This window comes from Lutjanus erythropterus, chromosome 6 (assembly GCF_056507025.1).
Source record: "Lutjanus erythropterus isolate fLutEry1 chromosome 6, fLutEry1.hap2, whole genome shotgun sequence".
NCBI lineage: Eukaryota > Metazoa > Chordata > Actinopteri > Lutjaniformes > Lutjanidae > Lutjanus > Lutjanus erythropterus.
The window spans coordinates 14,579,827-14,602,654 of NC_139322.1; the positions used below are offsets into that span (position 1 = coordinate 14,579,827).

Below are 22,828 nucleotides of genomic sequence, written 5' to 3' on the forward strand. Positions count from 1 at the left end.
TATGATGGATCTGAGCTGGCACTCAAGAGGGAACATTGTAGGCAATAAAGTAATTTACTCATTTTTCTGATATCCATATAATACATAATTAAAGTCATAAATACCAAAAGCAAATGGGTCAGGGAGTTTCCTCAGTGGTGCCCCTGCAACAAATTGAACTAGCAAGAACATAGAGGGAGCTTGATGAGGTTTACATTGACATTTGTGTCATTTTTTATATGAGCTCTGCAATATAAACTCAAGTCCTTCTCTCTTCATAGAGACACTTTTTCAGCAGAAACACTTGAACTTACATAACCATGGAAAATCCTTAAAGTGGCCACATTGTGCTCATTTTATACCTCGTACTTTTATTTTGGAGTTTCTACCAGAATAGGTTTACATGTTTCATGTTCAAAAACATGATTTTTCTCATAATGGCCCCAGCTGCAGCACCTCTATTCCCCTTCTGTCTGAAACATTCTTTTGAGGCGCCTCCAGACTGTGACATTTCAGCAGTCTTAGAAGTTTATTGCAAGCCACACTGTGCAACCATGGACCTAATGAACCTGGGTACAACATGAAGTTTGATGTATGTAGACTGTACAATAATCACACCTACTGAATCATATACTGCAATTGGAAATCCATAGTTCAGAGTTGGTATTTGGTCATTTTTCGCCTGGGATCCATTACAAATTCTGTTCCAAACAAGCTGCACGTAGTCTCACACAGTCAGTCCTATCTGGTCTGGCTTCAGACATCATCATTCTGCTATAGAGAAAATGCTCTGGCTTGTTTGTATTTCTCTTGTAACCCCTGGGTAAAACCTCCAGAGTTAATGTGTACATTGCAGTAGACATCCTCTAGTTGTTACAAGTCTATGTCATTTTAAAAAGGTAACCTCTCTAAAGGTTACTTTTAAGAGCGTAACTTTCCTATAGTTTGTTTGAAATGTACATCCATCAACACAAGGTGTGACAGACTATCCCGCATGTCATTTTCATTTATCAGCCTCAGACTGGTGCATTCAGAGAGATGTCACGTTTCTAACGTTATGATTAGTTGAGGGTTAAGGGGTCGGATTAATCAGGGCAGAGCAGGGCAGACCGAAGAGCAGGGAGAAGGAGGAGAGCAGGCGTGTGACTCCGCAGGGAGTGTGTGTTTTCTCCAACTGTAGCCACCAGCTACGAAAGAAAGCCAAGGGTGAAGATTGACAGCCACTAAAATAGCCGTACTAGTTAAAGTTAAATAACCCAGGGCACTGTGTCTCAGGTGATATAGAGAAAGTGCTACACTCTCACAATCATATTGAGTGGTGCTGAGCCCAGGATGTAGTGACGGTGCTTCTACAAAATAGTGTCGGGTTTATGTTTGTACTATTAGCATCCCAGGTGCTAATATGTCATTACCAGCAGTGGTCTACAGCTCAGAGTTGTCTCAGAGTTGGACTTGGTGTCCTGGGGATGCAGACAGCTTAATCGTCCAGTGGCAGGCTCATACCTGCAGAGTACAGTCAGATTAATGCAAATGTGTTACATAGTGATGTCACCAAGTAACAGAACGGCTGCATTACAAACACTTTCAGGCAACTCAGGTAGAGTGACTTCTGTAGGGGTGACTAACTCTCTTTAGCATGGACTTGTGTCTTTGTAACTTTGCAGTCCTTCTATGTGCACAAAAATCTATAAAACACACTGGCCACTTTAAATGTTTACTGTCACTACAAATGACAGAAATGTCCAAACTAATAAAGCTGTTAGTGGGTTAAAAAACAGCAACCTGTGACTTCCCTCGCAGTAGGACTTCTGTCCAGGCAGACCTTCTCACAGCGTCCTGGTACTCCCGTGAGAGCAGTCTTACCATTCTTGTCAGGTCTCATTCAAAGCCCACCTCATTGATCCCCTCCACTGACAGCACAGTAAGCCATCTGGAACAGTGGCGCCTTCCCTTCACCCAGGACGCAGCGAGATGGCTCTGAGCGCGACAGGCTGACAGGTGGGGTTTATGCAACCCATGTGCCTTAATGGAGAGAATAAATTGAGTGTCATTTCAGCTTAACACGGATGACTGCCTTAATGAGCTATAGATATACTGTATAGTCACGTCTAAAACCCGCGTGCCACTATCATTTGATGGCAGTAATTTAAAAACGGTCATTTCCACTTTTGGATTTCATCACGTTTTAACTAGAGCAGACAGTAAATCAACACCAGTGTGCTGCTGCTGCTGCTGTGTTGTCTCCTAAAAGCAGCTGCTGAAGTGGATAACCAATCAGCCGGTGCGTTTAGCACAACACAACACACCAGTTAACATGTTTTCTTCTCCTAAGCCAACCAACATCTTAAGAATACCCCTGAGCCCCTGTTGTGGTCATAGTCTAAGCTACACAGCTGGTCTTCCTGAGCATCCTCATAAACACCTCTCAGGCATGAGCAGAGGTTCGGTCTGCCTAACGCCCCCTCTGAGAAATAAGGAGCATGTGGGAAATAATGTTAAGATTACAGTCGGTGCTGTATATGTCTCACTCTGGATAATTTTTCTTGCAGCGGTGCATGTTTGTGGGTTTTATGTGTAAACATAAGTTCCTCAGTACCCTGTGATTAGCCTTGAGTAACAATAACACCAGAGCTGTTCAGTATTACTGTCTGTCATTTTGGTATGGGAGTGATAATTATACTTACCATGTTGACACAGTGATTCGTGAGTAAACAGTATGAAAGCTAATGCCAGTCCTTACCCTCTGAATATTTTATTTTAATTGTATTACTTTATTTTTCTGTTGTTATCTCTGTGAAGTGTAAGCCTGGAGAGGATTGTTTGCACGTATTCGCATGCATGACCAATGGACCTGGAGCTTTTATGCCGGTAATCTGCTAAAGGACCCATCAGCCTATTTTTTCTGCACATTTATGACTGTATCTGTTTTGAAAAATCCTCTTTTTATGGCTCCACACCGGCAACAGCCGTGGCCAGAGGCATTATGTTTTCAGGTCAACCAATTCTTGTGAACACAATATCTCAAGAACACCTTGACGGAATTTTTTTTCAAACTTGGCACAAATGACCAGTTGGACTCAAGTATGAACGGCTTATGTAGATTTTAGTTGTCGTAGGTCAAAGGTCACTGTGACCTCACAAAACACAGTTTTGGCAGTAACTCAAAAAAATTAGACACAAATGGGATACTAGCGGTGCTGAAGAGTAACTTCTAGGTTGTAACTAGTTACATGTAATTAAATTGCTAAATAAATATAATTGTAATCCATCAAAGTGACTAAGGAAAAATATGTAATTAAATTACAGTTACATTGCAGTTCAAAGGGGTTACATCCAAATATGGTTTTTGGGTTTCCGGGCAGAGATCTGCACTCTGAGTCACCTTTTCTAGTTTAATTTGTTTTGTTTTTTTGTTTGTTTTTTTAGAACTGAATGCTAATTATTCTTGAGTTTCTGCTTCTTAAATGTGCATATTGCTTGTTTTTGCAATGTCATTGTATATTCCACAGATTCAATAGGGTTTAGATTTTTGATTTGACAAAACAAGCAATTTGAACCCATCATCCTGAGTCCTAAATTTTCAAATTTCAGCTACGAACATCTCACCTCGTTCTTTTCTTTCTGACATTTTATTCAGAAACAGTACCCCTGTTTATCCCCATCTGCCCTCCAAAAAAATTGACACTGTTTTTACTGTAGACTCCAATCAGAGAAGGAATATTTCGTGCATCTCGGACTCCATGGACCCTGTCAGCTAAGTTTCCTACTATCAAACTAGAGGAGCATGGGAGCAGGATCTGAGGGTTATTCCAGATGAGGTAACAATGAGGTAACATCCTTGACCTTGTGTATAATTCTTCTTTTTGTACCTGACATGGGCTGATTTGGGACTACAGGACAGGGGGTGTCATGATTTGTGATTTTGGGCTACATGAATAAAATTTGACTTGACTTGATTCAATCTAAAATTATTCAAAGAACGACAGATCGTCTAAAATTATGTTTGTAGTAGCTGCGGTCAGTCAGATGCAAACCCCATACATGATTTAATCATGCCTGAAACCGACAAACTTTTGGTCTTGAATATTAACCACATTACAAAGGCTAAAAATGTGGTGGCGTATGAAAATGTATCTTCTTTCCAGTTTTGGTATCCCACCTGACAAGAAGCTCTCAGCTGAATCAGTCTATGCCATGGCCTCCAGCTCCCTACTAACCAGTTTAATTCTCTTAAATTGGAAATACGCTTTGCCTCAATCTCACAATCAGTGGATCAAGGATTTCTGTACAAAGGCGGAAAAACTGAGGATCTTTTAGTTTTTTGAAGAGAACTTTGATAAAATATGAAGGCTGTTTTTTTATCTCATAGACATTCTAGGTATAATATTTGAGTCCATTTGAATCATATTTTTTTTATTCTAACTTATTTATAGTTTGTCTCTTTTTTCCTTGATGCATTTTCTCCACTTTTTTTTTTTTCATTTTCCCTTAATGTGCACTTTCTGTTTTGTTTGTCACCTGAGGTTGAGGCATTTGAGGGGGTGGGGAACAGTGGGAGTTAAAAAAAAAAACAAACGAAGAAGAAAAAGGGAGCACTGTATTTCTGCCTCTCTCTCGTTTTTCAGTGAATGTATATTTCATAGCTGACTGCTGATGCTAGACAAAAATATATAGAACAATATTAACAATAAATCATTCACGACGCACCAGATCCATTAAGACAGTCAAGTGGCTGAAACCCTAAAGTGTACCACAACTGATGTTCTGCTGCTTGACAAATAATCCTGTGGTGCACATTCTGGTCTGCTCACCTACTGGAGATTGTGTAGCAGCTGCTGACATGTGGAGGGCCTACAAATGAGCTGGGTGACTGGGATCCTCCACAGCAGCCCAGAGCGGTGTCACAGACAGATGGGGGATATTTGATCAGCGGTCTCAGACCTTTACACATCCGCAGGGAGCCAGAGAGAAAGACACCCTCCTAATCCCCCCTCAGTTTGTGTACAATATGAGAGTGTCGGGAGTGCACTGGCTCCGGGACACGATGGCAAATCAGCCACTGCTCAAACAAAAAAATCACCTGTTTCTGTGAAAGAGGAACTTTACATTTGCATACACTACTTCACTTTCATTATTATATTTCTTATTACTTAACTATTTCTTGTGCTGCAAACCAATGATTTAGCTAAAAGAAGCTAAGTATGTAAATAATGAGTTAGTATCTCAAAATACTGACTTAATCTAAACATATTGAGTTGTCTCAGAATATTATCACTCTTTTCATCTGGTGTTAAAATGTGATCTGTATCCAGAAAAGCAAAAACGCTTCATGCGAGGTGTAAATGCTTCTGGATGAGAAGCTGATCAGATCCACCTGAACACATCTGGACAGATCCCATTTCAATAACAAGTGTAACTGATCTCTCAAAATAAAGACTTACTATATAACTCATTCTTTAGAGATACCAAGTCATTATTTTCAAAAAGTTCTTCATTATAATGACTTACAGGATCTGTTTTTTTTTTTTTTAAATCAAAGTAGCAGAAATGGGATTCCATATGAAATGAACCATGAACACAGCCAACCGAAAAATGTGGACTAACTAACAATATTAAATGGGATAAGGCAGATTACATGTCAACAAAATGCAAGGAGGAGGGAAAAAATGCACAAAAGAGCAGATAAATGAAACAGCGGTGATGCAGAAAATTAATTCATAGGGATGTTGGTATTGGAAATTGTAGGCTGAGTGGGTGTGAGTGACAGAATCAGTGTTGCAAGTGGAGGAAAAGCTCCAGTATTTAAGTTCAGACTGGATCTCCATCTGTATTTCTAAATGTTCAAATTAGAAAAGATGCTTCCTATGACCATCTGTCAAGAGTCTGTGAGAGGATGCTTGTTATTTGTCTGTTAAATGTCATTTTGTGAATTTGTTTAAATGTAAACTTTTCAAGACAAGTAATCAGAAGACGGATGCTTAACGTGAAAAGTAAAAACTTTAATTAGCAAAAGCAAGAGCATATTCACACAGGCAAACAAACTTGTGTCTGTATTATGTGCTGAAAGCCGTTCAGATGTGATTGTAAGGCATGAGTATTAATGTAAAACTCAAAAACTGCACTGAAGCCATTTGATCATCGCACACACTCCTCATACAGTAAAACTGAATTTCACTAGCTAACATAAATATGATTCCTTGTCAACATTGTTTTTTTTTTTTTCAAATACAAAAATATCTCATTTAAAACAAAGTCACACTCCGATGTCCTGGCAATTCAGCAGTGCTACATTAATCTCCCAGAAATGCGGTCGGGAGAACACAAAGAGACGCGTTACGTTTTCTGAAATGAGAACAGGTCACATTAGATTGCTTTTGCACTGAAGCAACACCGGGATAAAAACTGTATGATGGTTCACATTCCTTAACTATTTCACATTTATGAAATTAGAAAGAGCTGCATGTATTGTGGCTCAAACAAAAACCTCAGTGATGATGAATAATAATGCCCCAAAACACAGAAATGAACCAACCTTTTACCGGTTAGGATTATGCACATTTGAAGGGTTCTTCACCTACGGACGGGTTCAGTGGACAGCATTTTCACAAAATGTATATGCTACAATATAAAGGACGTTGTCTGCTCATAAGTTACATCTGCTTTTTGTCATACAAGAATAAGGTTCATCCTGAGTTAATAAATGTCACATGTCAAATATGATAAGTAGCACACAAGTAAAGGGCAAACAAACAAAAAACAGCAACCTTAAAGGGATGTTTGGATTATTTTAAGTGGGGTTGCAAGACGTACATATACATAGTGTAGAGTAGATAGCGGTCGATACGCCCACAGTATGGAGAAGCAGAAAGGAGTACCAGCACGGAAGCACGAAGCTAAGCAATGTACTGCTGGAGTCAGCAAGAAATCCTCATATCCACTTTTAGGAGAAATTTGTAACATATGTAACGAGTTTTTGTTCATCTGTTTCATGTTAGTTAAAATTAATGCCTAAGGGATTAGGATAACTGACTTAGCTTTTCACTGACCGACAACTGACAGTTATAAACAGCAGATCAACTTACAGTGTAGGAGTCACAGCTTGTTATTATCAAATGACGATGCTGCACTTGTCTTCCGCTCCTGCAGTGTTCCTGCAGCCTGCCCGTGTTTCCTCGAGTCCTTGTTTGTGTCACTTTGGTGAATCAGAACTAACCTTTTTAAAACGGTAAAATCACAAAATAACACAAACAAACTAACTGATCAAAGCAGCGGTAGTCCAGCAACTCCCGTTTTGTGAGGTAAAATTTCTCAACAGGAGTGTAGGTGAGCAAGAGAGAGTGATACTTGGCTTAAATAATGGTTTCCTGCCAAAAAAGTCTGTCTGAAAGAAAGGTAAAGACGTGAAAATATTCTAAATATAGCACACATTTAAATTTAAAACAATACAATACTGCTTCTCCAAACTAGGGGCATGTCGACGGCCGTCTACCGTAGTTAATACCCCAACTATGGATAGGTACCCCACTTAAAAAAGTCCATACTATCCCTTTAAGCACAAACTAGTGATTTGGCTTTTTAAGCACTCTTCAAAAGATGTCAGTTAATAACAAAGTGGTTTTGTATAAAAACTATTTCCAGGGCAAACCACAAAAGAACACACATACTGTATATATATATGAACTGTTTTCACACACAAAAACGTACACACAAAGATAATAGCCCTATTAATCAGCTTGCAGCTCTTAACTGATCAGTCTTAACTGATCTGCTTTTCTGAATTTCTTTTAAGCATCTGTACCAACATGTAAAGACAACAGAACGAAACTGAGATTTTGCAGTCACATCCCATATCATTCATACTGAGGGACAGAGGCACATTCAATATGCATTAATGGCCTGCGGTGTTCTTCCTTTGAAGAATAGAGACCAGGACAGAGAGCTTTATCAGGACCTGTAGTCCTGAGAATAGAGGCGGGACCTGGGGCTGCTTTTTGGGTCCATCCGCAGTACTCTGCAGCTGAAGGAGTTCCTGTCTGGAGAGTCCAGTAGAGCTGAAAGCAAGCCAAATATAGCACTAAATATAGCATCTATAGCAGGTCACTTTGTGGACAGAAAATATTATAAACAAGAAATAAGAGGAGCAAATCAGTCGCTAACAGTTAAAGTTGGGCAAATATGGAAAATCTTAAAAGCAAACACCACTTGGCTTAAAAGACAGAAATCAATGGCCTAATTTGTAGTGGTAATGTGTATAAATCTGTTCAAACACTGCAGCAGCCAGAGTTCAGGCTATAAATTGTGACATCAAACACCACCTCCAGCAGCTTAATTTACAATAAATATAGGGACGTTTTGTTGGGTTTTATATCCAAATGAGCTCTAATTTGTAATGAGTGAGGTGGAATTTGCTCAAAAAGATCTATTCTGATGCCAGAAAATTGTCCTGGATGCTGTCAGAACCTCTTCTCCTTTCTAATTAATTCTCAGTGGAGCTTTACAGCCTGGTGGTACCACAGATTCAGGGGTTGAACAAACTTGTCTTTGCAGTGAGATGGAGCTCCAAGGCTGACATTTAGTGTTATATCCCTTTGAATGTATGCTTTAGTCTTTATTTACTTAATATCCGTAGCAGGGAAGTGTCACAGTGAGGGTGTCCTACCCTAAGAGTGTGGCGACATCCTCCTGTCGAAAGCAGGATGATAAGACTGTTCCCTTGGAGTGAACACACTGTGGAGGACTGCAGGGGATAAAAACACATAATCAGTGTTTGAAGAGCTCTGTATAAAAAAGATCTCTTGGGAATCACACGGTTTCTTCACAACCTCAAATGCTACGAACTGGGTGCGCCACTGATGAAAACAAACTAAGACTGTCAAGTTATAACAGGACTTTTGAAGGGATTTGTTATGTTTCCTTTTGTTACAAAAGACAAACTTGACCTTGCCTTGCCCTGCAGTGGTGGAGGCATTTACTTTCAAAATGTAATATATAAAAGAAATGAAAGCATGTTTTAGCTGCCCTCATTATAATAAGAGTGAAAACCATTACAAATATAAATAACAACAAATCCCCAAGAGCCAAGTAGACTCAAGTCGCATAAATCTAAATCCATTAAACGAGCAATGACTGAAAACAACCAATGAACCAAACATTCCTCATTATCACACAAAATAATGCAGGTATTCAAATCTTTAAAAAGTATTACAGTGCCTCCAACTACCCCTGTTTTACAAGCATAGCATTTTTCCACAGAAAAGTGGTGACCCACCGATGATGATGATAGCTGTACCGGCCAGCAGAGCGAAGAGGGTGAAGAACATCATCTGGTAGCAGTTTATGAAGCTGTGCAGGGAGTGGCCCCCCTCCATGCTAACAACTGGAGCAGCAGCTGCTGAGAGAGAGGTTGGATGTGATAAAAGGCTGTCAAAACCTCTTCAGCTGAGAACATACAACACATAAACAAAAAGTAACTATGGCACTGAGGGATAATGATGCTTCTAACAGTGGCAGCGAAATCTGAAATCCAAATGAAACAATGGTTTCTGAAAATCTGCCTCGTCCTACAGATGTCCTACAAATATTACTGAACAACACACCAAGTTATATTTGTTGGTTATGTTGCAGATTCTGGAGAAAGACAGTTGATTGTTGAGTCTCATGCTCGTGTCATCAAATACTGATGTTTTGGGAACTTAACAATCAACTATCTTACCGGACGTTTGCAGCTTATGTTAGACCAGATAAAGACTAACTTTAATCCATTTCTCACACTGCAGCTCTTGTGTTTAAACTTTTTGAAAATCTCCAAATAAAGATGCTTTTCTTACAGGCCCTTACACGCTGCTTCAACATACAGATAAATGCAAAGTTTGACAGGCCTGTGCCGCCATGTTGTTTGCTGATCTATGATTGGAACTGGAATTGTAATGTTTGGAGGATTAATCAATTCCATTATACTTAAATGTTATTAAGGAACTTTTGCTCAAAATAAACCGCCCACCCCACCTTTAAATAAGCTGTTAAATAAATTAAACCCAGTAAGATAATGACATCCTGATGTTTTGAGAATACACATTCCCTTTTTTATATTTCATTACTACATCTAGGGCTGTCACTTTTTACGCAAAAACCCAACCTACATGAACATGGAAAAAATGTAAATTTAAAGTTAAAATTAAAAATAACAGGCAGGACATGACTTGTGCTCCAGCGAGCACATGTCCCACAATGTCCTGTACATGCCCAGTTGTTATCTTTACTAACGCAAGATGAGGAAAAACCAGTATAGCCAGTACAATAATTAGTGGATGGAGCATCTATGAAATCACCCACAGATTTCTGCAGAGCCGTTTTGAAGCTCAGAGTGTGGTGGCTCTGGCTGTTCCTGAGTCAGCTAACTTCCAGTTAGGTTAGAACATTCAATTAACAATTTTGCAAAACTGCTGTGTGGCCCTCTGTAATTTTTAAACCACAGGAGGTACGATATTTGTTAAAGGCAACATGTGTGTCAAAATACCATTTTAAATTAAATACTGTCCTGCTGCAGAGATGTCCTGGCCTACTCTTCATACTCTACAGACTGAAGAAAATATCTTTCTTTGGTACAGATCCCTGCAAAAATAAAAAATCACTTTTTCAATGAAAATGAGAATAATGACAAAGGTGATCATTCCCTCTAATAACGTAAATCAAATTTAAATTGCGATAACAATGAAAATAATCATAATTAGATTAGTTTTTTTCATCTGCCAGCCCTACTCTTGGCTATTCCACAAATGAGAAGCTGAGGCACCCAAATCAAACAGCTATATAGTGGCTCGTCACCTGCGAAAGCACCCACCTGTCACTCAGAGTGGGCAGCCCTTAAATAGAGAGACCAGAACCGCTTTTTGCACCAGGTTGTAAACATGTTTATTTCTGCGGTTTAAAAAGGCATTCTCATAAGAGGGTTTGGGGGATCGACTAACTTTTCATGCCTTCCTCAAGTGACCACTCGATGAACTGTGGTTTTTGTAATGTAGAGAGTCGTTCTGTATGTTGTACTGAGACAACAAACCATCTGAGAAGTAATATGTAGAGGAGTTTGGAATTTGACACCACAGATGGAAAAGTTTGGGATCAAGGTAGAGTAAGGCATCATTGCTGACACACTGCTTTACAGTAATGTCCTCTTGTCACTTAGTGAGACAACAAACCTGAATAGAACAATGTCAGTACGAGGGTTGCACTGTTCTTATGGCTTTCCTTTTATGGATTAATGTTTCTGCTGTTTTTGTTGTGTTATTACTTTACAGTGTTGTTTTTATGGTTTTTGCTATATTTGATGTGCAGCACGGTGGTCAACTGTTGTTTATTAATGTGCTCTATAAATGCATTTGGAGTTGATTGGGATGTTATCTTTACAAAGTATTTTAGGATTAGGCAACATGGATTGCTTTTAAGTTAATTAGAACTAATTATGTGTTAGTTCAAATTTATTCAAACTTGATTTTTTGAAAAAGTGACAGTCCTTATACCTTTCCTGTGACCTTACACATTAAGTTCAGTTTAACCAACATGACCTTGTGGCTCGAGGCGGCGACTTGTCATTTGCACTGAAAGGATATCTAACCTTGGATGGCAGCATTGGGATCAGACACGTGAATCAAAGTGACTGGGATGATGAGCGCCTTGCTGCAGGAAGGGCTGCTTATGGAAACAGAAGCAGAGAAAGCTGCCTGAGGGTCCACTGCGATGACGGTGTACTTTGCGTAACTGGGGAAGCTATGGTGCACCTCCTTCTCTTGGACAGCAATGCTGGGAGAAGTAGACACCACCTGAAGATGTAGAAACATGTTATAAACACGTATGTTTTGTTCTTAAAGGAAATGTGTTATATACATACATGCTTTGTTCTTAAAGGGACAGTCCAGCCTCAAATCATTCTACCTGTGGACTTACTTATCATATAGATTGTTTTGATGTGATTTGCCGAGTTTCTGCCTTCTATGGAATTCAGTGGCAATTACTCTTTCCCGAAATCATGACCTAATTTCTCAGAGGGAAGGATGAGGGGCTTTGACACATTCGTAAACATTAGGCCATTAGGCTTGGACTGGGTATCAAAGCCTGGTATAAATGATTAAAGACTGGACTGAGTATTGATAACCTTTGACACTGTGTTTTTTATTGGTACTTTTTAACATTTTGGTGTAATTTATTATCATGCTGCAGCCTCTCCCCTGCTCTCTGTTTCGGGGCAGCTCCTCCACATGCATACCAGCGCACACACAGTGAAATAACTCAAAGATTAGCCTGCTACTCGGGCTGACTAAAACTACACTTGTAACTATACGTAAGTGCAACAAAACCTGTGCGAGTAAAAAGCCAAGACTTTACCAATACACCTTGCCTGCATAAATATGTTTGTTGAAAGAGATATTTTATTCAGCTTTCTCTCTGCCTCTCACCAACCATCACTATGTGTTATGTAAGCACAGTGCTCTAGTTTGGCTAATAGCAAACTGTTAACAACAAGCTAAAATGAAACCTTTCTATGTAGTCTAACTGTGTAGATTAGTTTGCAACGTATTAACGTCTTAAACTTATTAAGGTCTTAAAATTTGTCAGATTCTTGTAAACTCACTGCTGGCTGAGACAACCAGTCCCTCCTCCCTCTGGCAGCAGAAACTGCAGGCAGTCAATCACATCAGCAGCAGAGGGAGGAGGACAGAGGACGGCAGGAAGAAGGACTGGTACTGATACTGTCTGTGTTTTTCATCCTTTTAAACTTCACTCAGTACTGTGAATTCAGGGATATTATTTATTATATATATACAGAGCAACCAGTCATCTCCTTTTCTGAATATGATTTATTTTATTGAAATATTACATTTGTTTCCAGAGAGATGTTATTGAGTTTATATAGTCAATATGCTGTTGTACACATTACTGTTGCTGCTGTCTCCCAAAGCTAGACCTTTCTCCACAGCACTTGGTTCTGGAGTAAGGTCTGACCCCACACAATGTAATTCTGCTGTAGGGGAACAAAAATACCCTGGCTTGTTTGTCTTTCTTTAAACTAATTCTTCTCTTGTCTTGTCTTGGGTGGGACTAAGGCCAGGTAGTAGTGATGGTGCCCCTGTAAAATAGTGTGGGGTGGGAATTTGTTTTTGTGGAAAATTTGCATGTTGAGAGGTGAGCCCTGGTATTAAAATGACTTCATCACTGAAAAGAAAAAGTAACAGCTGTTTGCTTGTTTATTTTTGTACCATTAGCATCCCATCCCATCATTTGCCATTTTCAGCATGTAATTTCCTATTTCGGAGGTTGTTGCTGGTTCCCAGGGTCTTTTAAAATGCAGATACACAATATATTATACATAAAGTGTTACATTCTAATCCTATTAAGAATTATTTCTTTTTTAAAATTCTATATTTTTAAAAAGCAAATATTTAGTATGGAAAAAGAGCCCATAAAAGGACTGTTAAAGTACCTTATTGATAAGCAGTATTATCCAGAGTTGTAGTATCAATAAATCCTAACAATACCCTTTCCTATTAATGGAGTCCTGTGTAAGGTTAGCACCACTGAGTTAGCTAGTACAGTGATCCGGTTGGTGGGTATAGTTCAGCAGAAAGAAAAAAGTTCCTACATGAAACTCCTCACAGCAAGGTCAGTGGATTATCTTGAGAAACTGAGTTATGATTTCTTGAGAGAAACATTGCTCTTAATTTTTTCAAACTTTTTTTTTTTTTTTTTTAAGATTATTTTTTGGGCTTTTGCCTTTATTTTGGATAGGGGCAGCTGAAGATATGACAGGAGAGGGGGTAGAGAGAGGGGGAATGACATGCAGCAAAATTTTTTTTCAAACTTTTTTGCTCCATTATCATCAGAAAAAGGCAGACATTTCTCCGATTGATATCTCCAAAACTTGGCAACTCGTGCCAAAACAATCCTGATGGATAAACAGCATTACGATTAAAAAGAAAAATATGAATCTTTAATTTTGGACTTACACCGACTGTAATAATATAACAATGAGACAAAGAGATTCTGTTATAAATAATAATTTTCCTGACCTCCATGTTGGACAGGGCTGCAGTCGGGCCGTAGATGGTGAGCTCAGCTGACGGGTGCAGGTTTGAGAGCAGCAGCTCAGTCTGGTCAGAATAGAGGCCTGGCTCTATGGGCAGCACGGCGCTGACCTGTTCCCCAGAGAAGGCACTGCCCTCCAGGACCGCCTTCACCAGCAGGTTGGTCATGGACATGCTGAGCACACGGGTCTGCTGGTCAGTCGCTGGCTGCAAGGTCATGGAACATGTGTAGAGTCCTGGGGCAGGAATTCACAGGGACAAAAGTCATGGGTCAAGAGAAATTATTGATGTGTGCCTTTTGGAAAAGAATGTGGTCTTAAAAGGTACAGAATACGTACAAGTAATATGTGTTCCCACTTAGCTCTAAATTTGACAGAAAGGGTCATTTAACAATCACATGCCCATAATAGGACCTCAGTGGGATTCAGCTGAGTGGTTATGGTCTTGTACACACACACACACACACACACACACACACACACACACACACACACACACACACACACAGACACAGACACAGACACACAGACACACACACACACACACACACACACACACACACAATGGATCCCCCCTCAGAGATAAGCCAACAACTGGGGTGAAGTCCCAAACCCCAAACACAATTAGGGCAGTGCTTTCCAGCAACAGGGACTCTCTGCAGTTCAATACATCACTTGGACAACTTTTATATTTGCTGCTAAATTCATTCCAAGTGCAATGCAGGTATTGATTACGCCCTTGTAAACAGTATTTTCCTGCCAGTCATGCAGGGCGTTCGCATAAACAGTGTGCCAAGGTTTGGTTTAAAATACATTTTATTTGGGGATATTTAGAGCACCTCTAAAACGTAGATGATTATGTGAAAGTAAAAGAAAAAAAAAACATACAGGTTTGGACTGTGCTATGATTCTTAAATTAATTGATTAGTCATTTAAATTCAAGGAATCAAGGATACATCAGTGCTGTTTGTAAGTAAGTGAGCAAATAAGGCCTGATGCACTCTATCTGACTCTGAAGAGTCATTGCTTCTTTGACCACAAACCTGCTCTCTGGTCTGAATTCAGGTCAGCCTTACCAATGCTGGAGTCAAAGCTGGTGGTTGTTTTGAAGACATCATTAGCAGAAAAGTCAATGACATCACTGGTGAAGCTGAGATGGCAGCTGACAGAGGTTTCTGGCCGCAGCTGTGAAATGGCTTCAGTCTGGGCAGAGGAACAGGTTCCTGCAGGGGAAAGCAAACTGACATGAGATACAAAACTTTTGTGCTTTATTGCACACTTTGTTACTGAATCAAAAAAACTGTTTTAATGTAACAGATTTATTTATAAGTCTTTAGTTTTTCAGGATAACAGGGAGTTAAAGCAAATGTTTCACGAGAAGACTTGTACCACTATTGCATCTGTCTGTTAAATATGAACCTTTAAAAGAAATTAATTTAAAAAACCTTTTCATGCCATTCACACAGTTGCCGGATAGTGGGAACCTTTAGAGTGATTGGTTAGTACTCGTTGCCTCTGTGGTTCCTACTGCTAGCTCACATGATTGCGTGATGATTCATGGGCAGCCTCCTCCTCTCGTTGTGCAAATTAAATGTTATGTTTTGTTTTTTTGTTTTTTTAAGAAGAAGTAGTTACAGTTACCAGTAACCAGATCCCCCAATTTTTGCCCTGTTTTGTGCTAAACTAAAATAACTGGCTGTAGGCTCATATTGCCACACATGCATAAGAATGGTATCAATCTTCACAACTAATGTTCAGAAACAAAGCAAATTAAATGTCCAAGATCTACAGGGAGTTATTGGCAGGTTATGGCAGAAATGGGAAATTATATTTTCATTATATTTTATATTTTTCATTAGTGTATAATCACCTAAAAATTCAAATCATTGTGTTTTTGTTACCTTAGAAGGAGCAGTTTATATTTACAGAGGGCACAGGTCCTCTTCTACAGTAGCCCTCAACGGACAAATACTGACTCCAAATATAGCCTGTTCTCCTACATGCTTGAAAGCAGAGTGTGAAATTAGGTGTTTGCAATCTGTAAACTCATGCTGGGCCTTAAGTGTAGTTCCCAAGATGCTGAACTATTCTTTCAACAAATGCTTCACTAAAACTCAGTCAGTTCAGTACCAATGAGGTTGGTTCCTCTCTCTCTGGTCGTGAGAAGGACCTTCGTTTCCTTGCCGTTCCTGACGGGTGTAGCCTGCGCCATGGCTGCTGTCCTTGTAGCTGCTTCCACGACTACCTACAGAGTCAAACAGAGAACAAAAACAGTCAATTAATCCTACGAAAAATCAGGTATGTGCATGGAATATTTCACAATATAATTTAAATCCACAACTAATTATTTACATCAATCACAGTAGTCTGTCAGTGAAACAAACCTAATTAAAACAAAGCTCAAAGTTTAATATAACATTACTGCTACCTTTATCAACGTCTCCTTCAGCTCATTTTGTTAGAATGGCTGTGAGCACCTTTCTGTTTAAGATAAAACACCTCACACCAAATCTCATCAATTCTCGCTCTGATAATAAGGAAATATTCATATAAAACTGCAGGTTACATTCAGCTCACGAGCAGGAAGGACGGAGTATGGTGACACTCTGAAGCAGAGCCAATTAATCCTTCCCACACTTCATCATGTATGAGAATCTCAACAGCAGTAATGTCATGCACACACATTAGGGTGCACGTTACGCAAAGGTGATGATGGATACACTTTACACCTGTTGTATTCTTATGCTTGTTATGATATATTGCAGAGGAATTGAAACAGTACGATGCATTGACAGAGAAGATCAAAATCTCTAGAGAACAGAGATGTCGAGAGCAGAAGTAGAGAGACCAGAGAGCCGTGCTGTTTGCATAATTAGGACACTAAGAACCTGTTTCTTGTAGCTCATTCATCACAGCTATGACAAACAATATGTACTGCAGTCTGTCAGTGAAGCATTGCAGCAAAGATGGTACTTAGTATCCGATAACATACCTCTGCGTACGTTTTCAAAACACCAGGAATCTCGTAGTACACAGTGACTGTCCCAGAGTCTCTGGCGACTGCCGCACCAGTCTTAGGGTCCACCTGAAGTACGCCATTAGCCGAGGAGCTCCAAGTACCATGACCACCTGCAAAGAAGGAGTATAAAGTTCAGCCTTTAAAAATATTTACACTTCGCTGAACTAAACCGGCTTATAATGTGCAAGGTAAAATAAAATACAGGGATCCCCTCAGCCAAGAGAAGTACTAAAATTCAAATGGGCTTAAGATTAATAGGTACTTTATCCTAACAGGGAGTTTAATAAAATACAGAGTCATGAAGAAGCTTATAATTCCACTTTTAATCACAAAGAACAAATAAAATAATATTTCACTGCCTAAAGATTGTGGAGGAGCACAAAAGCAGATAATACATGACCAGGCTGTCATCATTATTACTGTTCCAAATGATTTTCCTTTATTCTCTCTGATTTGTCAAATATGTCATTTTTTGATCATTTACACATACACACAATACTGTAGATATCTAACAATATATCAAATACTGCATTTTTGTTATCAAAAACATGTCCACCTATCCCATACTGGACTATGACTATATCTGAAGTGATATGTATTCATGTTTGTTTGGCTCACATGGCAGTAGACACTTACACATTTCAGCACAGAGTCTGAAGGATTCCAGTACACTGAAATTGCTCTGATGAATGCCTGTGTAAGTGTGTAACCATTTGTCTATTGTGAGCTATCTATGTGAGCAAAAAGAAACAAGTGAAGTGCGAGCGTTTTCTCTCCACTTGAAGATGTGCTACCTTTTCAATTTTTTGGAAAACGTTCACTGGATTTAGGGTTTAGTGCTTTAGCAACCGCCTTTTCCTTTTCCATTTTTATTTTATTTCTTATAAAATGACTGCTACTGACTGCTGCATTGTTTTTGATTTGTAAGTGTACATACATTGCCAAAGACAACTCGTGCCAATTTTTTTTACACATATTTAGGTCATGGCTTGCTACTTTTAGTGTATTTTTAAAGCAGGAATGTAGAAGCACCTTAAGTTATGAGGGAAAACAAATGTGATACAAATGAAAACACTGTACATGTCAGATTTATAACTTAATATTATTATTATTTTTTTGTCATTTTACTTTGTTTTTTGATATTGCGATAAATATCGTATTGTGGACTGTGTTGTGGTATTATCATACCTCAAGATTTTGGTATTGTTACATCCCTATAATACAGTGTTTGTGTTGATTAAAGATCATCTAGTTCTCTCACCATCTGGACTGGATAAGAGGGCACTGAAACAGACCACATCCCCCACCACCAGTCTTTGGGCCTCATGTGGGTGGATGGCATGCACGACGGGAATTGGAACATAGTCTGCCACACCCGCATTTCCAGTGTCCCACACAGCAAGTAGAGTGAGGCCTACGTTGATTGTCCTCACGGTCAGAGTGTGGTTACCAGGCCCAATCCCCACCTGCACCAGGTCATCTCTGCAGGGCGGAACAGAAGTATAGGGGACAATGTTAATGTACGCACGTTCACCTGTGCATAATGTATGTTAACTGTCATGTTTGATCTAGGGCTGTAAAATGTCTATAAAATATTAGAAAATAGTGAAAAAAGTGATTCTGCTGCAGAATCATATTAGCTTAAACTAAACTAGACTTTATTGTTAAACAGAACGAAGACTGTATTTTGCATCCCATCACTTATGTTGAAACCATGTTAATAGACGCTCCAGTAAAGAAAGTGGGGATAATTACACCAAAAACTGTTTCAATGTACATATGGGAATGTGAGTATTATTTTATGACAAGACTTGAAAAAATGTGAACCTACCCTTTAAAGGAGTTAAAAATATGCTGAAATAATGTTATTGCAACTTAGGTTCAGGAACAAAGACACCTAATTTTTCTCAGTACCTTGTGGTGACAGGCCATTCACCCCCCTGTGTGTGACCCCTCTAATCTTTTCATCCCCAACCCTCATCTGTCATGAGTCCAACACTAAAAAATATGCTTAACAAAACAAACTTTTGTTTTGAAAAACTATACTTCTCATTCCTTAATTTAGTTTAGCATTTTATTTCTTGTTGCAATAGTCTGAAGTCTTACTTTATTTCTATTTCCTTTTTGCCTCCTTCTCTAAACTATATGTTCTGAAATAGGGCCAGATTGCTCCCACCTCAGACACCAGTAAAATCCAATTGGCTCCTTGGAGACTGAAGTAGATCTAATCACAGGCCAGCCCCCTCAGTCCCAAGACTATCTGTCCTTTACCACTCTGATTTTGATACTTTTCCCCTAAAATTGTCTGTCAGCACCTGGAGAACAAGGTAATGGAATCAATTTATTGTGCAGCCAGATGAGGGAGTCCCTCATTGGGAGAGCAGCAGTGCTCCTCCCTCTTGCCCAACACTGCCATTAATTTTGCACACTCTCTCAGGTGGAAACAACTCCATCTGAAATGAGGTTGAAGGCACAGCCCACTAAATTAATGCTGTGAACTCCACATGCACCCTGCCATGACCTCAGCTACTCTGTGCTGTACAGATATTAATGCACACAGAAAGATAAGGAATGATATGGTGTATCATAGCACTGGCTAAGTATAGAAAATATTGAGTGTTACAGATATATCTTGCAGGGATCAACATCATAAATATACACTGTGCCAAATAAATCAAAATAAAAACAGCAACAAAAAAATCGATATAGTGTCAATTATCCATGTTATGATTTTGACACTGTAGCAGTGTATCCCAAATGAGTAATTTTTCTGCTCAGCTGGTAGAGGGTGAGTAGAGTTTGGGTTGACATGACTTGTCTGGCAGAATTTGAAATAGAGGGAGACATTAGGTCACGCAAGGCTGGCTGAGGTTGCACGAACGGGCCACTCAAAGAGAGGCCTCGGTGCGCTCTCTATATATAGCCTAGAAGAGCAGGATAATAGCTTCTCAACCTTGGGGCACAAAGCAAACTGCAAAACATATCCTTCTCCCTCCTCTGACTGCCTGTCGAGAAAGTCATGTTTCACTCATTGAGTCAGACTGTTTATGAAGGTATGAATTATGTCAGTAAATGACAGCAACATCTGAAACGTAAATTTGTGTTTAAGAGCCTGCAGATTTCGTGTTGACAGACCTGTTTGTGGAGAACGTGAGGTGGGAGTTGGAGCTGTGTAGGGCCTCTCCAGTGCTGGCATGGAAGTGGACGGTGAAGGTGAGCACTATGCCCAGGGGTAAGGCTTTCAGGTTCTCCCTGGTGTGCGTGTAGAGCACTGGACTGGTATTGAAGCGTACGTAGGACACAGGCACCACCTGAGGAATGAAGAGAAGAACAAGTTACCACAGGGACAATGTCAGCTGTTATTAGTTAGTCCTTCTGTTCATGATTAAGACTGGTCAAACAACTCAGCCCACTGAGAATCATTCTGTAATGATATTAGACTACAGGAAAGCTCATGGTTCAAAGTGACAGATGACACATGGTTACTGTTTGATATGCTGACAATATTTTTACAAAGATGTTATATAGAAATCTATGCCATCAGAATAACCTACATGTATTCTTGCTCAGCAGTTCTTAATTTAACCATGTTTGTTTAAAAAAATAAATAAATAAAAATGAGACCACTGCAAAACAGCAGTTGCTCTTGTTTTACTATTCATAGGTAAGTGAGTAAAATTAACATTTTTGTTTTATTTTCTAAATTTCTCCTCCTTTAACATAGAATTTGACTAAATACAATTTTTTTTTTATCTTTTCTTTTTTTATAGCGTGTGTAATCTTATTCACAGATGAGTTGCAATGTTCATCAGAGTGCACAGATTTGACTGGTTGAGTAGCATCATGACTTACAATTCTGTGAGTTTTCTGGACTGCTAAACTAGTGTCGTAAAGGCTAGAAAACTTACTCAGATTAAAATAAAAGAAAGCCTCCAACAAAACTGAATAATTCCAAATAATTTAATGGAACCAGACACTGTCCTATCCGGTTCCAGGCCATGTTTAGCCTATTAGTGCCTTGATACCAGGGATGGAGAAGGGAGATGGCAAGTTAACAAGGTGGTAATTTTGTTCATCGTTCCTCATATCGCCAATTCTGTCTATCTCTTTCCCCTTCTTTCCTGCCACTCTACAGCTGATCATAAAACATAACAAAATGGATCTGACTCTGTGAGCAAAAAGGTCTATCTCTGGTGTATCTCTGTCTGAGCCTGTCAGTGGCAAAACAAGAACTGCGAGAGGACGTACTTTGACAGCACACAATTGCCCACAAGCATTAAACTGCACCAAGTTTTGCGGCTGATGGCTGTAGCAGTGTCATTAAATGCTGGACCGGTTTCAAAAATTGTTGTCTCCATTAGTCATTTAGACAAAAATCTATGAAAAAATAGGTTCAGGTTAATCAAGGTGCTTGAACTAACAACATCTATCCTTTGGGAGACATCATTGTTCAGCTCCACAGTGTATTTTGTCACGTTTTCTAGTCGCTAACTGCTCTCTCCATAATTAAGTGTTAACCTTATAACTACAGGCAAGGGGTCAATAAATAAATAATGGATTTCATTGTTAATATCCGCTTTAAAACCAATAATGTGAAACAACTTCTACACAGCAGTTGTCGGACTGACCTTCACAGCAAGGATGAGAGTTTGATTGACACCAAAGGTCTCCTGCGAGGTGATCAGCAGAGAGGAGATGCCAGTGAGAGAGCCAGAGAGGAGAAAGCCCTTATCATCTACTTGAGCGATAACAACCTGGTCAGGGCAATCCAGCATCCGGTAAGAGAGTGCACCCACACCATCCCTATTAGACAAAGAGAAACACAATCCCATCAAGTTTATCTCAGTTGCGTGCACGTTGCTGTCAAAAATCCGCACGTTCACCTGTGCACAAAGCCCACCGCGCAGGCACTTGTAACTCACCTGTTCGTCTGGAGTTTGAGGGCTGAGTTCGGAGCCATCAGTAGCTCCTCAGCCTTTACTTCGGGATTAAGCATGTGCAGCTTGTCATAGACCTTGATCAAAGCAAAAAGTTGAAACTCCAATTATTAGAGGGCTTTAATCATTCTTTGATGTTTCGGCACTGGTGACATGTCATAGTTTAATGCAGTTTGAGCCCGGATCCATTCAGCTCAAACTAATCTGCAGTCTTATCACTTCACAAAGTTAACAACTTCAGATATTCCAAAGCTCAGCAACTTCACTGCTCTGCTGCCTTAAATGCCAGATTTCTCTATTATGAAGAAGCGGCAGGGGGACGTGGCCACGATAAGCAAAGTAGTTCATAAAAGGGGTCTTTACAGATATCTGTATGTACAATATTTATAATCCTGCTGCTCAGATATAATGTTCAAATGTGTACATAGAGACTTGCAGTCACAGTGTTGTACCTGGATCTGGATCTCATCTGTGAGCTCCCGCAGATTGCCCACTATCTGCCCAGCACTGGGGTCAGCAACTCTGAGCACCACCTTCAGTCCTGTTCGTCCTCTCGTTCTTCCAGTCACCCGCATGCCAAAGTTGTGCTCTGACTGGAGCTCCACATTAGCCTGAAGAAGACAGGCACCATTATGAGAATGGCAAAAATAGCAGCAGCAAATCAAATAAAAAAAAAGGCAACAGTGATGAGGAAGCGGGGACGAGGCAGAGGCTGACAAGGAAGCAGAGAGAAGGCAGATGCTGTTTTTAATCATGCTGTAATGCAGAGACAACACATCTTAAGTCAATCTGATAAAAGGATTGAAGGGACAGCAGGAC

At 39.7% G+C, this 22,828-nt stretch overlaps 1 protein-coding gene across 1 annotated transcript in view; it reads right to left on the reverse strand.

Annotated features, from left to right (window-relative positions):
• Positions 1–7,695: 7,695 nt before the first annotated feature.
• nup210 (nucleoporin 210) overlaps positions 7,696–22,828 on the reverse strand; it is a 37,481-nt gene continuing 22,348 nt past the window's right edge. The window contains 13 exon segments of the mRNA XM_084720744.1: positions 7,696–8,030; positions 8,639–8,716; positions 9,248–9,367; positions 11,591–11,795; positions 14,040–14,290; positions 15,130–15,276; positions 16,184–16,298; positions 17,046–17,182; positions 18,334–18,554; positions 20,208–20,383; positions 21,701–21,875; positions 21,995–22,086; positions 22,462–22,620. Of these exon segments, the coding sequence (XP_084576870.1) occupies positions 7,924–8,030; positions 8,639–8,716; positions 9,248–9,367; positions 11,591–11,795; positions 14,040–14,290; positions 15,130–15,276; positions 16,184–16,298; positions 17,046–17,182; positions 18,334–18,554; positions 20,208–20,383; positions 21,701–21,875; positions 21,995–22,086; positions 22,462–22,620 (1,983 nt within the window). The 3' untranslated portion in view covers positions 7,696–7,923.